Below are 12,475 nucleotides of genomic sequence, written 5' to 3'. Positions count from 1 at the left end.
TGGTGTGAGGGTTAGTGAAATAACCCCTGGGTATTCCGTACCCTTTGATTTGTGTATAGAGTACAATGGCCATTAAGGTCAACCTAATGTAGATGTATAGAAAGAAATGGGCCCATATACCCCTTCCAGGACCAAAAAGCTTAATAGTCAGGACCTTATGAAAACAAAAGTGATCTATAGGCCAATTCCTTTTTTTTCCTTGTATTTGGACATTGTAGAATTGATGGTATACCATGGGTGACAGAGTACTTGATCCTCTAGCAGCAGATATTCTTCCAGTGCATTCAACTGCTGACAATGTTCATATTCTCTATATTGCAGGACTCTGAAACACAGCAATTATCAAAAACTGGGACCATGTCACGCAAGATAAGTGTGAAATCTATGAGCCAGGCTCACAACTCATTCGGGTAAGTGCAGCCTAAGGCTGATTTATATTCAAACATCTGCAATATTTTAGATAAATGAATATTACTAGCAAACATTTAAGGGAAGTCAGTGGTATCTGAACCAGGATGGAACTATAAATAGTCGGGCAACTTTAAAATTAGTGATAAAGGTCAGGTTTTTTTCAAAGGTATTCATTTTTAAAATTATTAATTACATTTTTAAGGATCAAGTGTTCTTTGTTTTATCTTTGGGCTGTTTAATCTTTGTAATGGCTATTGGCTTGATTGTTCTTGGACAATTTTCTCCTAGGACTGAATATTTTTAGATTATTTCCTGTTTTAAGCAATTGTCCCTAGGCTATATTCTGGTATTATTAAACTTTCATAGCTTTTTCTCTTCCGAGTGAATGTTCTTAGGGTATTTTCTTGCATCATATTTTAGGAATATATATTCACTAAAATAGTATTAGAACATTCAATCCTAATGTCCCATCCTAGAGATACTATGAGTGCCTACAGGGTATCATCTGGACTAGAATTTAGCAGAGGCTGAAAATAACCTGGCAGATAATCTAACTTTCCCACACTCTATACAAATCAAAAAATTTTCCTTTGACCACATTCAAACTGTGATAATGCTGACATTGCACTGTGCAAATTTTACGTTTGGTTAGCAGTGTGAAAAAGTTTAATCTATTTATATTTTGCTTTCCCTGGTTCCTCTTTTCTCCCCCTCATCAGCATGCCAATTAAATGAAATAAAACTAATATTTAACTTATGGTGAACTCTTGTACTTCTCTTTGCAATGGCGGCAATTAAAGCTGGTGGAAGGGGATGGCAGGGGGTTGTACATAGAATTCTACAAATTTACAAATATTAAAGTGCCCTGATGGGTGGATGTTGGTCTGGAGGAGTGTTTCTGGGCAGATTACATTTGCTGCAGACCCTAGGTAATTCTCAAATGTAAAACTCATCTACCAGTACTAAACAAAAAAAAAGAATTCAATTGAATTAAAGGGATACAACGTGGAAAGGCTAGGGAACCAAAGACTAGATGATGTTGGACATCCAATCAAAGAACCTTCCCATATATTCTAATATATATATATATATATATATATATATATATATATATATATATATATATATATATTCTGGAGAAGATAGACTATCATGTGAAAACCTAGGTGAGCCAGTGTGTAAATATCTCGGCAGGTTCCTTGTATTATCACTTGTATATGTATACATTGTGCCATGCTGAATAAAAACTACCAATGTGTTGATACAGGAGAAGCTGCAGGATAAAGGATCCAGTTGCTCCTCCATCGGTTCCAAGTCCAGAGTAAGTATAATAATTTGTTGTTGTGTTTTAGTCTAACTAAATCTAATGGTAATGTAGTTACTGGTCCTCATGCCTATAAATAACATGGTGGGAGGTTTACTCCATTGCTGATGGGCATACAGGCTGGCATCAGCATTACAAAGGCCTGCGCATTATCTACATAAGTGGTAGACTAAATAAATAAATACAAGAAAAACATCTGGCACCAGACGCCAGTCTCGTCATTTTATATTGGCATTGCTTAATTCTTTCTATTCTCTGTTTTTTTTTAGAATCCCAAATGGAAAGACATATCCTAGTGCCCCTAATTCCCCCATTATGAATAGTGACCTTCCATTACCCCCTCTACCCGCAGTATACGAGCTTTGTGTCCCCACCATGGATGAAACAGAGACAACAGGGCCAGGTGAGTGAATATATCTCAGAGCTGACTTCTTTTTTCTATCTTCTAGCAAAGTTTAGCCTTTGGAAAGCTCTACTTTGTCTTCCATTTGTTCTAATTACCTTCCATTTGTTGTAATAAATTCAGTATACATCGGCTGATATGGGCATGCAAAATAATACAGAGGAAATAAAGTCTTACTTTTCTAAAAGAATCGTTCTTGGTTTAAGTAATTATAGTTACTCTTTCTCTTCCTTATGACTATGGCTGTCCAAGGAAGGTAGGCTTTGAGCTTTGTTGGCAGAAACTTGGACATGATTTACGACTGCTTTAAAATCCACCAGGAATGGTATTAGGTGATAGTGATGTATAAATATGTCCAGGCTCATTTTGGTTGGGTTTGGTAAACATTCCAGGTTCCTGAATCATCCTGAACATGAAAATGTTAACCTTGACACCGGCTTGTTTGGAAAAGTTATGCATTGGATGAAAACCCATTGAATGGGTACACAGTATGAAGCATTCCATTCCATTCCAATCACCTAATGATAGAAGATCTGGGGTCTCAAATTCTGAATGATACCAGCGCCTTCTTCCTTCTTTTCACCGGATCTTGTAACACTAAAATTATCAGAAAAACACTCACATTTTTGTCCTTCTCCGTAGTGGCCAGTCCTTGTCGTGTGATTACCTATAAAACAAATTTGTTAAAAAAATCAATATTGTTCTTCTCAATAAACTTTACTTAAAACAATAAACTTCTTTGTTCACCTGGAGATGCATTTTGGTATCATTCCAAATCTCCTTTTGTCCTATTGGGGGTAGTACTCCACCTTGTTCAGAGGGCAAGCAGAAGATTCTTCCTACCTCTCTTACCACTGTCCTGTTGTCAGTAATTTCCTAAGAGTGGCCATGCTGTCCTGTTGCCTAATAGGTATCATCGTAGCTACATTTTGTACATTGTAACTTCCTATCGTCTCAATGAAAAGTGGAATTGCTGAATTGTTATATTAGATTGTGGTGTCTGTGTTTGTGCCACAAACATGGGATCAGCACTATGGACAGCACATAGGAATTCCTTTCACCTGTGCAAGAAAAAGAGTCTAATTCTTACAGCTCTACAAGTCTATAGAAGATAGACTATCATGGAAGAACCTGAGCAATCCAGCAAATCTGTGTGGATCCTGTCCAAGATTGAAAACCTTTTCAACATAATAGCAAATGATATTAATAAATCCTTTCCAGGTTTACTGGATCACTCAGGTTCTCCCGTGATAGTCTATCTTCCCCAGTATTGGAGAGCTTTATTAAATCAGGCCCAACGTACAGGGCAAACTGGAAGGGGAAAATGACTTTGTAATTAAACTGTTATATAAAGCCATGGATATATCTCAGCTGCCTGCTATCTGATCAAGTATACAGGATACTATTAACTAAGTAAAGTTCTAGCAGGCTGAACAGATACTCTTTGTACATATCAAATAGACATAACAAAACATTTTCAATATTATATTTATTTGTTGGGGTCTTCATCCATTTGGGTTCTGACTTGTATTGGAAGACTTGTCAATTCAAACTTAAGTTGGATCTATTCTGACCTTGGATTGGAACTCCAAGCATTTCAAGTTCCAGTCCAACATTTCTATACCTGGCAGTAAAAAGTATAGCAAGCCACTCAATTATTACAGTTGTCAGCCCCCATGGGCCGGATTGGCTGAGTTCCTTGATATTTGTCATTGACAAGTAAAGTATGACCATAGAAGTAAAGTAACTGTCCACAGAGGCCAACTAGAACCTCTGATTTTTTTTCCTATACATTCAAAGGTAAAACATGTCTGATTGACAACAACCCCACATTAGCATTGATTCATTTTCTCTGGCTCACTGCCACTATGATGCTGTGACTTATAGTTCTACAAATAAGCCTCTTTTGTATTGATATGTTTGTATTGTTCAAAGAACAATTTATATATATATATATATATATATATATATATATATATATATTATAATATAATTTGACCTTAGAATCACCAATGATCATCAGTTATGTAATTTTATTTATTAATGTGGGATCTGCAATGTACACTCTGTAGATAGAACTGAACACCATTTGAAAGGCAGAACTAGAGATTATTTAAAGGCTATTAGAGGTAGTAAACCAACCGACTTGGTTAAGCATATTTATTGAGTGTCTAGTTAAAGTATTTAGGATTACAGGGTATAAGACATTCATTTCATTATAAGGGAGGGGGTAGATGTGTTTAGAAAATTGTGCATTTTGGATGTATTTTGTTTTTATTAATTCAAGTAAAATGCTAAGTAATAAGTATTAAAATGGGTAGTCTATTTTCTAAGTAATTCTGATTCTGATATATAAGAAGTTCATTACGTTAATTGGTTACCCCCCAAAATTGACCTTAGACTGTATTAAATACATATGACTGAGGTAGGGACATTAGATTGTGAGCCCCTTTAAGGGACAGCTATTGACATGACTATGGACTTTGTACAGTGCCGTGTAATATGATGGCGCTATATAAATGCTGTGTAATAATAATAATAAGCAAATTGTTAATTTCCATGAATACATTAACTGCAATTTTGGACTCTTCCCACCAGATGGTGCTAGAGAGTATTTTTAAATATAAGTTTTTATTAACAATAAAAATGTTTTATTATTTATATAGCAAAATTATTTTATTATTTTTGGTTTTAGCGCCTGTAGCACGCACCCACAGCAACCTTACTTTTTTGGCGTAAACACAAAGTTATGTGCTGTCTGGTATTCTTAGTTTATTATATATTTGAATGGATTTACCACCAAGAGTGTTTCTTTTTTTCTAGCCTTATTGGATAGTATTGTACCATGGTATTAGACATTTGTAATTGCTTTTAATAAAGAGATGGTACAAGTGCAGTAAATGTTTGGTGAATGTCATATTCACTGCTTTATAAATATGCCCCTTGCTGGCTTTAGATGCAGTTTATTATCTAGCCTAATCAATGTTCATTTTTATTTCCTATAAAATGGCCAGATTCCTGTAAAGTGAGTCCTGCATGAACTAGTTAATGTGGAGAATAAATATAGAGAACACATCTGCTGGTAAATCAGGGGGTTAATGGATATCCAAGCTGAATTCTCCATATCTGCCACTAGATGGCACTTTGCTTAAAATTATTTTATTCTAACCTAGGACTGTAATTTAAATGGACCTACCAATGAGAGATGATGTGGGCCACCATTGATGGACTCATTGCATAGAATACTAATTACCTGGAAATAAAGTCACACCTGTAACAAACATATAGATAACACAATTACTGAACACCTGAGGTGTATAATCATTTATTGTACAGGACAGCAATGACATCTTACATGATCTCTCAGTGATTGGTCATTTTTAAATGGTTAGCCTTTTACTGTGCAGTGTGCTCCTAAGTTTAAATATCACCAATATCATTCTGTGCATGAAACTTGCTCATTGTCCTCTTGTTTAAATAGATTTATGTGGGGTGCACCAACTTCCTCCCACCAGTGGCTTATTTGGTTTTCCCTTGTATAAGCCTTGTATGTATCAGCTTGTGTATGACTTTACTCAGACAATAGACAATGAGGGCAGGAAGTGGTGGGATGAATTTACCAGCTGTGCTGAAGCGGAATCGGTGCTATATAAATTATTTAGAAAAATTAAAGTAATATACAAGCTAGCAGCACACCCAATTGTGCTGAAAATTCAAGTTAAACCTGACCTCATCTAAGATTAAACCTCCATGGTCCAGGAAATCATAGAAAACAGGCAGGGGTCAAACTCTTTACATAAGTCCCTCATAAGTATTTAATACCACTGACTTGGATTAAAGGCAATCTGTGCAGTACAAATATCCTAAAGGAAAATTCCCTTTGCAAATTTGCAAATTCTACCACTACTCCTATGCCACCTTTTCATTCCCATATTTTAGGTCATTTGATCAGTAAAATTCAAACTACTTAGTGAAGCTGCATGGCATGGCTTAGGTTTATAGTGGCAAGAATAACCTCGGATAGACAAATGTACAAAAGGAATTTACATAAAATTAGAATTTTACTTTAAATGTGGACATAATAAGTATAAACGACAAATAATAGGTATAAATATTATTAAACAAATAGGATACAAAAATAAACACATTACCTATTAAAAACACATTTACAAGTGATATATGCAGAAATAGATTTAAGATTAGTGACATCTAGTGGTAAAATTGGATACTACTGGAAAAATAAAGATTAGGAATTTATGGTCCTAAATTTTTCTATTTATTTTTCCTGTGTCTTCTTAGTGACAACTACCAATCTTGTGTCTGGTGGGAATAAGAAGGTGAAATTTACCAAACAAATATATTGCAGGAGTTGAGATTTTAGGTTAATAGATTACAAGGTATGTGTTCAGTGAGATTTGCAGCCAAATCTTATTTTATGCTGGAGTAGCATGGGGTGCCCTGTAAGAATGTTAGGAGAACATTTCCCAAATATACATTGCCCCCTGCAAAGCTAGCATTGAACACTTTAGTCAATTTATTGTAGGAGCTGGGACTAGAAGACTCTTTTTGCAGGAGTTACATCAATAATAACTATGCAATAACCAAAAATGATCTCTGTAGATCCATCCATGAAAAATGCAGTTATCTACAATATCAATTTAAATATCAGCAGGAGTGTAGCATTGTCCCTGGGTCCTGACATGGGTATTAAGTCTAGCCTTCATAATCCCCTCAGTTTTCACTCAAGTGCCAAATTGACAAAAATTATCCAAATTAAACACTGAAAGCAGGCTTGCAATCACGTGAGCAGGGAGGCAGTTAGAATTCAAAGGGGGAACCTATGGGGTGAAATGTGGCCCTATCATATGTTTATCTGTTTATGAAATAAAGAAGCTTTTTGTTTAAAATGACATCTTTGGGGTAAGATATATTGATGATTGCATTTTGCAATTTCAACACTAGATGGCAACATTAGATAATTCTGTTCACAGGCTGGACTCATTATTGGAGTCACGTGTGAACTAATGTGCATTAAAGTTCTAAAATGCATTTATAAAAAATATTCCTTGATTGCAATTTGTGTAAAAGCTTATTATTTAAAAAGAGATTCATATTTTAAAAAAATAACTGATTTTAGGCATGCTATCCAATATGCAGGGTACATACATCACCATGATTACATTTACCATCAATCATAGTACTGCATTGACCAGGGTTGGGGATGTGGGTAACATGGGAATGCTTTTTTTTTCCTTAACGATCCTGTATTCCACCAAGTAAACCATTTAAAGCATGTAAAAAAAAATATTTCTTTACAAGACCAATCATAACATTAGACTAGCTACACCACAAAAAAAAAGATTTTCTAACAGTGTTTCTCTTGTTTTTTCAGATGGCTGGTTATCGCACGTATCACCTACAGATAGTATTGATGAATTTCTCCCACCACCTCCTCTTGATTTCGCAGTGACAGATACATGCTGGCCCAAAGTAAATGGTAACCAACACACACACAATCTGTCTACATCAAAGTTTTACAAATAAAATACAATACAAAATGTATAGATGAATAGCAAGGGGGATGGCATGCATCAACTCTACTAACCTAAAACCTAAAAGGTATAAAAATAATAATAAAAAAGTAGATGCCAATGCCTATTATTCTTAAACTTCACTATTACAGTATCTTAATTCCTGTAGTAAAACTTTAGCCTGTGCTCTTTGTCTCTAGCAAATTTGGATCTAGCGTTGCTAATTAAAATTGTCCTCCCACTTGCCAATTTTACACTACTGTGTTCTCTACGTTCTCCAAATTCCTATACTAAAACCCCCACTCGTACCCTTTGTCCTTAATATTTAGCTTATTCTTCCTGAATACAGTTGTCCTGCCACTGGGTAATTTTTCAATGCTGTATCCTATGCAGTAATTTAATTCTTGTAGTAAAGCCCCAGATCGTTGTTGCTAGTACATTTAGGCTTAGTCTTGCTCAGTTAAAAGGTTACTGCTTCATGTGATGTTTTTTAATTTATATAGTAAAATGTAAAACTTGCCTTAACTTTTTTTGTCTAATACATTTTAACCAATTTTACACTGCTGTATCATTTACTGTCTTATAATTCCTAATGAAAGCTTGCTGGAAAATGGCCCTTGGCAGGACAGAATTGCATCAGGGAGAAAAAGATGTTAACTTTTTTTCATAAAGTCAGGAGGTATGCTTACTCACCTTGTAAGATTTAATACCTGTCCAACAAACGGCACACCCACAATAACAAGTGACACTTAATACACTGAAGAAATCTGAAATATTGGAAGAATTTTATACACATGTGAAGTCATAGCAACCCAACGACCTCTCCAATTCTATTTAGTGTTGTCCTTATTCCTATTGTCATGGCTGGTGCACAAGCTAAGACAGAAAAATACAGAAGGGATAAGTGTAAAAACTGTCCTCCTGATGCAGGAAAGACAGTTAATCATTTAACATGCTGTGTACTGATTCCCTTCTTATAGTTACCATCTGCCAAAAATAATCAGATACAAAAATAATAATTATAAAGTTATGAAACCAAACCCAGTTTTTGCTCCCAAATTTACCTTAATTCCAAAGATTTACCTGCAGTACTTTTTTCTGCCACAAGATGCACTCATTATGATGGTCAGTATTATTCACCACTCATATAATTCCTAGTAATTAGCTAATTTCTCAATTAATTTGCTTTCTCTTCCTATCAGCTTTTTTCTAAGAAGATTGACTCCTTTGGCCTGACTTATTAAAGCTCTCCAAGGCTAGAGAGAATACACTTTCATCAGTAAACCCGGGTGATCCAATAAAGCTGGAATGAAAATATTTGCTAACAAATAGCCAATGACTTTTAGGAAACCCATTTGCTGGATCACCCAGCCTTGGAGAGCTTTAATAAATCAGGTCCCTTGTACTAATTCTTCTGCTCAGTGTCCAGCCCTGCTGCACATAGACATTGAGCGCTTGATAGGGTTAGCCTTTAGCATTTGCTATGACCTTGTTGTATCAATGACTAACAAAATTATTTCCTTTCCAGGGTCTCAGTTGTCTAGTTACACATCTGCAGAATACATCGATGATTCTCTGCCACCACCTCCAGCACCTGAATATGAAATGACAGATTCCTTATGGCCATCTGGAAATGGTATGCTGGATTTGTGTCTTTTGAATACTTTGCTTTAAGGTCCTGGGGAACCCCTGCTAAAACCAATTTTGGGTGGATCAATTGGAAAAAGCCAGTTAAGTGGTGGCCAGTGGAAAGAATGGCCCTTCACAGTGATAATTGGAATGCCACCTTTATAGACAACTAAGAATATTAGAGTCACCGCTCTACCAAGTAGTGATGGCACCAGAACTATGCAAGCATCATCAGCAGTTTGAGGAACCTCTAGTAACCTCTGGAGGAACCCTGGGTTTCAAGGAACTCCGACTGCTTTACAGTTCTCTCCATCCAAAATGTGTAGGGGCGTAACGGTGGGGCCAAGGACCTGGGACAGCTCAGGGAGTTATTAGATATTTCCAGAAAAGAAGAGGGCCATGACATGGGAGAAGGGATAGGGATGTTCCAGGAAAATGACTTTCTGGAAGTAGAAAAGGAGAAAAATGTGTTTTTGTGCTTTTACTTGCAATATTTTACATTGGTGGCAAGGTCTTTTTAAGGGGACCAAATTATAGTCATTCATTGTTCAGGTTACAGGGTTTATACACACCAAACCTAACCCCTAATTTCTAGGAAGAATGTATAAAATAATTAATGTTCCTGATATTGTTCATATCTCCATGGTGTCAGAAATACGTATTTGCTATGCAGAGCACAGACAGTTCTCTAGTATAGATTAGGTCCTATCAGTAAATAATTATTATCAGTATTTTGTTATGTGTATTAACAGCCACCCTATCTTCTCTCATTGTACAGTTCCTGATGTCCCAGAATGTCCTCCTTCCCTGGATGACCTCCCGCCTCCTCCAGACTGCTAGACACAGCAATTTCTCAGAAGTAATATGGGAGGGGGCACAGAGGGCATGCAGCTTTGTCTTTATTTTTCCTACACTAAAGCACATTTCAAGACTTTGAAGTTTTCCTGCGTACAATGGAAATAGAAAATGATGAGTTGGCAGTCAGTGAATCAGACAAAGTGTTGGCGCCTACTTTTGCTTAGTTTGTGGTATACACTGCTTTTCCAAAAGTTCCCAGCCTGTGGGTGCAGTGTTATGATCTGGGGTACAAAAGGGTGCGGTGGTATGATCTGGGGTACAAAAGGGTGCACTGTTATGATCTGGGGTACAAAAGGGTGCAGTGGTATGATCTGGGGTTCAAAAGGGTGCAGTGGTATGATCTGGGGTACAAATGGGTGCAGTGTTATGATGATCAGTACAAATGGGTGCAGTGTTATGATCTGGCGTTGCTTCCATTAGTCAGATCTAGGTTCAACAACGTGCCCAAAAAAGTCAGCTGACTACCTCCATAAAAAGAATGTCTAGGTTTTTCCATCAATGGAATTTTTTCCCCTCATAATGGCATGAGCATTTTCCAAAATGACAATGCCAGGATCTATCGAGATCAAATTGTGCAGGAATGATTCAGAAGGCATGAAACGTCATTTGTACAAATTATTTGACCACTACAAGACCTTACCCTGATGGATACCCTGGGGTGTGCTAGAGAAGACTTTACAAAGTGGTCTGACTCTCCCATCATCAGTAAAAGAGTTTGGGGAAAAAGAATGCAAAATAAATGTTGTGGCAAAAGCTGGTCCAACGAAATGATAGAAAACTTTTTTGAGCAAAGCCCTTAGACATGTAGCAGCAACATTCTTATGGGGCTGGATGGGGAATCAACCTGCTAATCCACCTAAGCTTAGTTTTATTTTTTTTTTCCAAATAGGTTCCAGGCAGTTGTAAATATTCACCATTAAATCCTATATGATTTTTACTTAAAGGCAGCTTTAAAACATGAACCTGTCTTTTTATGAGCCAATGTAAACACATTGTCCTGGTATAAGTAGGAAGCTTCTCCTCCAGTGTTTGGGGCTGGATCAGGCCTGGTAATCTATGTGTGTATATATATATATATATATATATATATACACACATACACACATACTATGTAATGTTTGCAGTTTATCAAATCTATGAAAGTGAAATTTTAGAATACAGAATGTTTACTGACCTTGTTTTGAGATAGTTTTGTACCATTTAAATAAACATTATTTTTACTTTCATGTGTTTGCATATTGTGCGAGGATTAGCATCAAATGGGAGGATGAAATTAGGGCAACTCCTCATCACTTTAGGGATCCGGTCCATATTTATGAACAAAATGAGGCAAACAAACAAAACAGCCTCTCAGCTGCATCAGCAACACTAAAGTCATTTAAATCAAAAGAAAAACTTCCTTCCACAGGTAGCCTGACTCACACATTCACAGCTTAGCACCAGGTGTGCTTTATAGGCTTCTTAGCCTCAGGAAAATGTGGGACCCGGAATTTGGAATCTGCCCTTCCTGCTTGTGCAGACTCCCAGTAAAACCAGAATTTTTAAACAACCAGCAGGGAAAGCTAGAGATTCTATGCAAACAAATTTCTGCTGGTTTCCCTTCAGTAATAAAACTGTAGTCCCGCATACCATCCATCCAACACTTTCCCCAGGTGATCTCTTTGTCCCTGTGTTACACTTGCATATGTAGTTTTGATCGACAAAAGGATTACAGTGACATATAAAAAGAGTTTAAGAAACAAAAAGCTTTTCCTTTGAATATGATATGACATAACAATGCATAATGGCTGCTCTATTGCACTTATATATGAATACTAGCTGCACTGTTCCCTGGATCAATAAAACCAATAAAACGAACAAATCCAGCATAGGAGTGGACAATATAGCACTCAATATTTTTTTTGTGCACAAAAGTGTTTACATTCCCTTTAAATGTTTAAAATGATATGGTGAGTGATTTTTTTTTTTTTGCAATAAATAAGAGTATTACTATAAAAAGTGAAAAAAAGTATAGGAATACAGAACAATTGCAAAAAGGTAACATGCAATGATAGTAGGTGTTAAGGTTGCCCTGATATAGCAGATCCAACTAGCCTGTCGGCTGCATTAGCCAGCCACCTTATATTCAATGTATTTGTCAGGAATGCCAGGGAAGTGTTGAATAACAGCGAGAAGAGTCCACACGTCACTTTGGAACGCAGACATTTACACAAGACTCAAGGTGTGTTATATTAGTGCTAAGTACAGCTAGAGGCACCAAATCCAGAGGCATTGTGCAACTGACACAACTAGTTATGTGTTCATTTAAAATGCTGAGAT

The 12,475-nt window shown here is 36.4% G+C and overlaps 1 protein-coding gene across 1 annotated transcript in view; it reads left to right on the top strand.

The window, feature by feature from the left end:
• Positions 1 to 11,382, top strand: part of ABI3 (ABI family member 3) — a 16,815-nt gene extending 5,433 nt beyond the window's left edge. Inside the window, exons 4-9 of the mRNA XM_072414747.1 lie at positions 322 to 410; positions 1,679 to 1,732; positions 2,005 to 2,138; positions 7,531 to 7,635; positions 9,198 to 9,305; positions 10,077 to 11,382. Coding sequence (XP_072270848.1) covers positions 322 to 410; positions 1,679 to 1,732; positions 2,005 to 2,138; positions 7,531 to 7,635; positions 9,198 to 9,305; positions 10,077 to 10,138 — 552 coding nt within the window. The 3' untranslated portion in view covers positions 10,139 to 11,382. The remainder of the gene's footprint in view (positions 1 to 321; positions 411 to 1,678; positions 1,733 to 2,004; positions 2,139 to 7,530; positions 7,636 to 9,197; positions 9,306 to 10,076) is intronic.
• The last annotated feature ends 1,093 nt before the right edge of the window (positions 11,383 to 12,475 follow it).

This window comes from Pyxicephalus adspersus, chromosome 6, assembly GCF_032062135.1.
Source record: "Pyxicephalus adspersus chromosome 6, UCB_Pads_2.0, whole genome shotgun sequence".
Lineage (NCBI taxonomy): Eukaryota > Metazoa > Chordata > Amphibia > Anura > Pyxicephalidae > Pyxicephalus > Pyxicephalus adspersus.
This window is presented reverse-complemented; position numbering and strand designations above follow the sequence as displayed.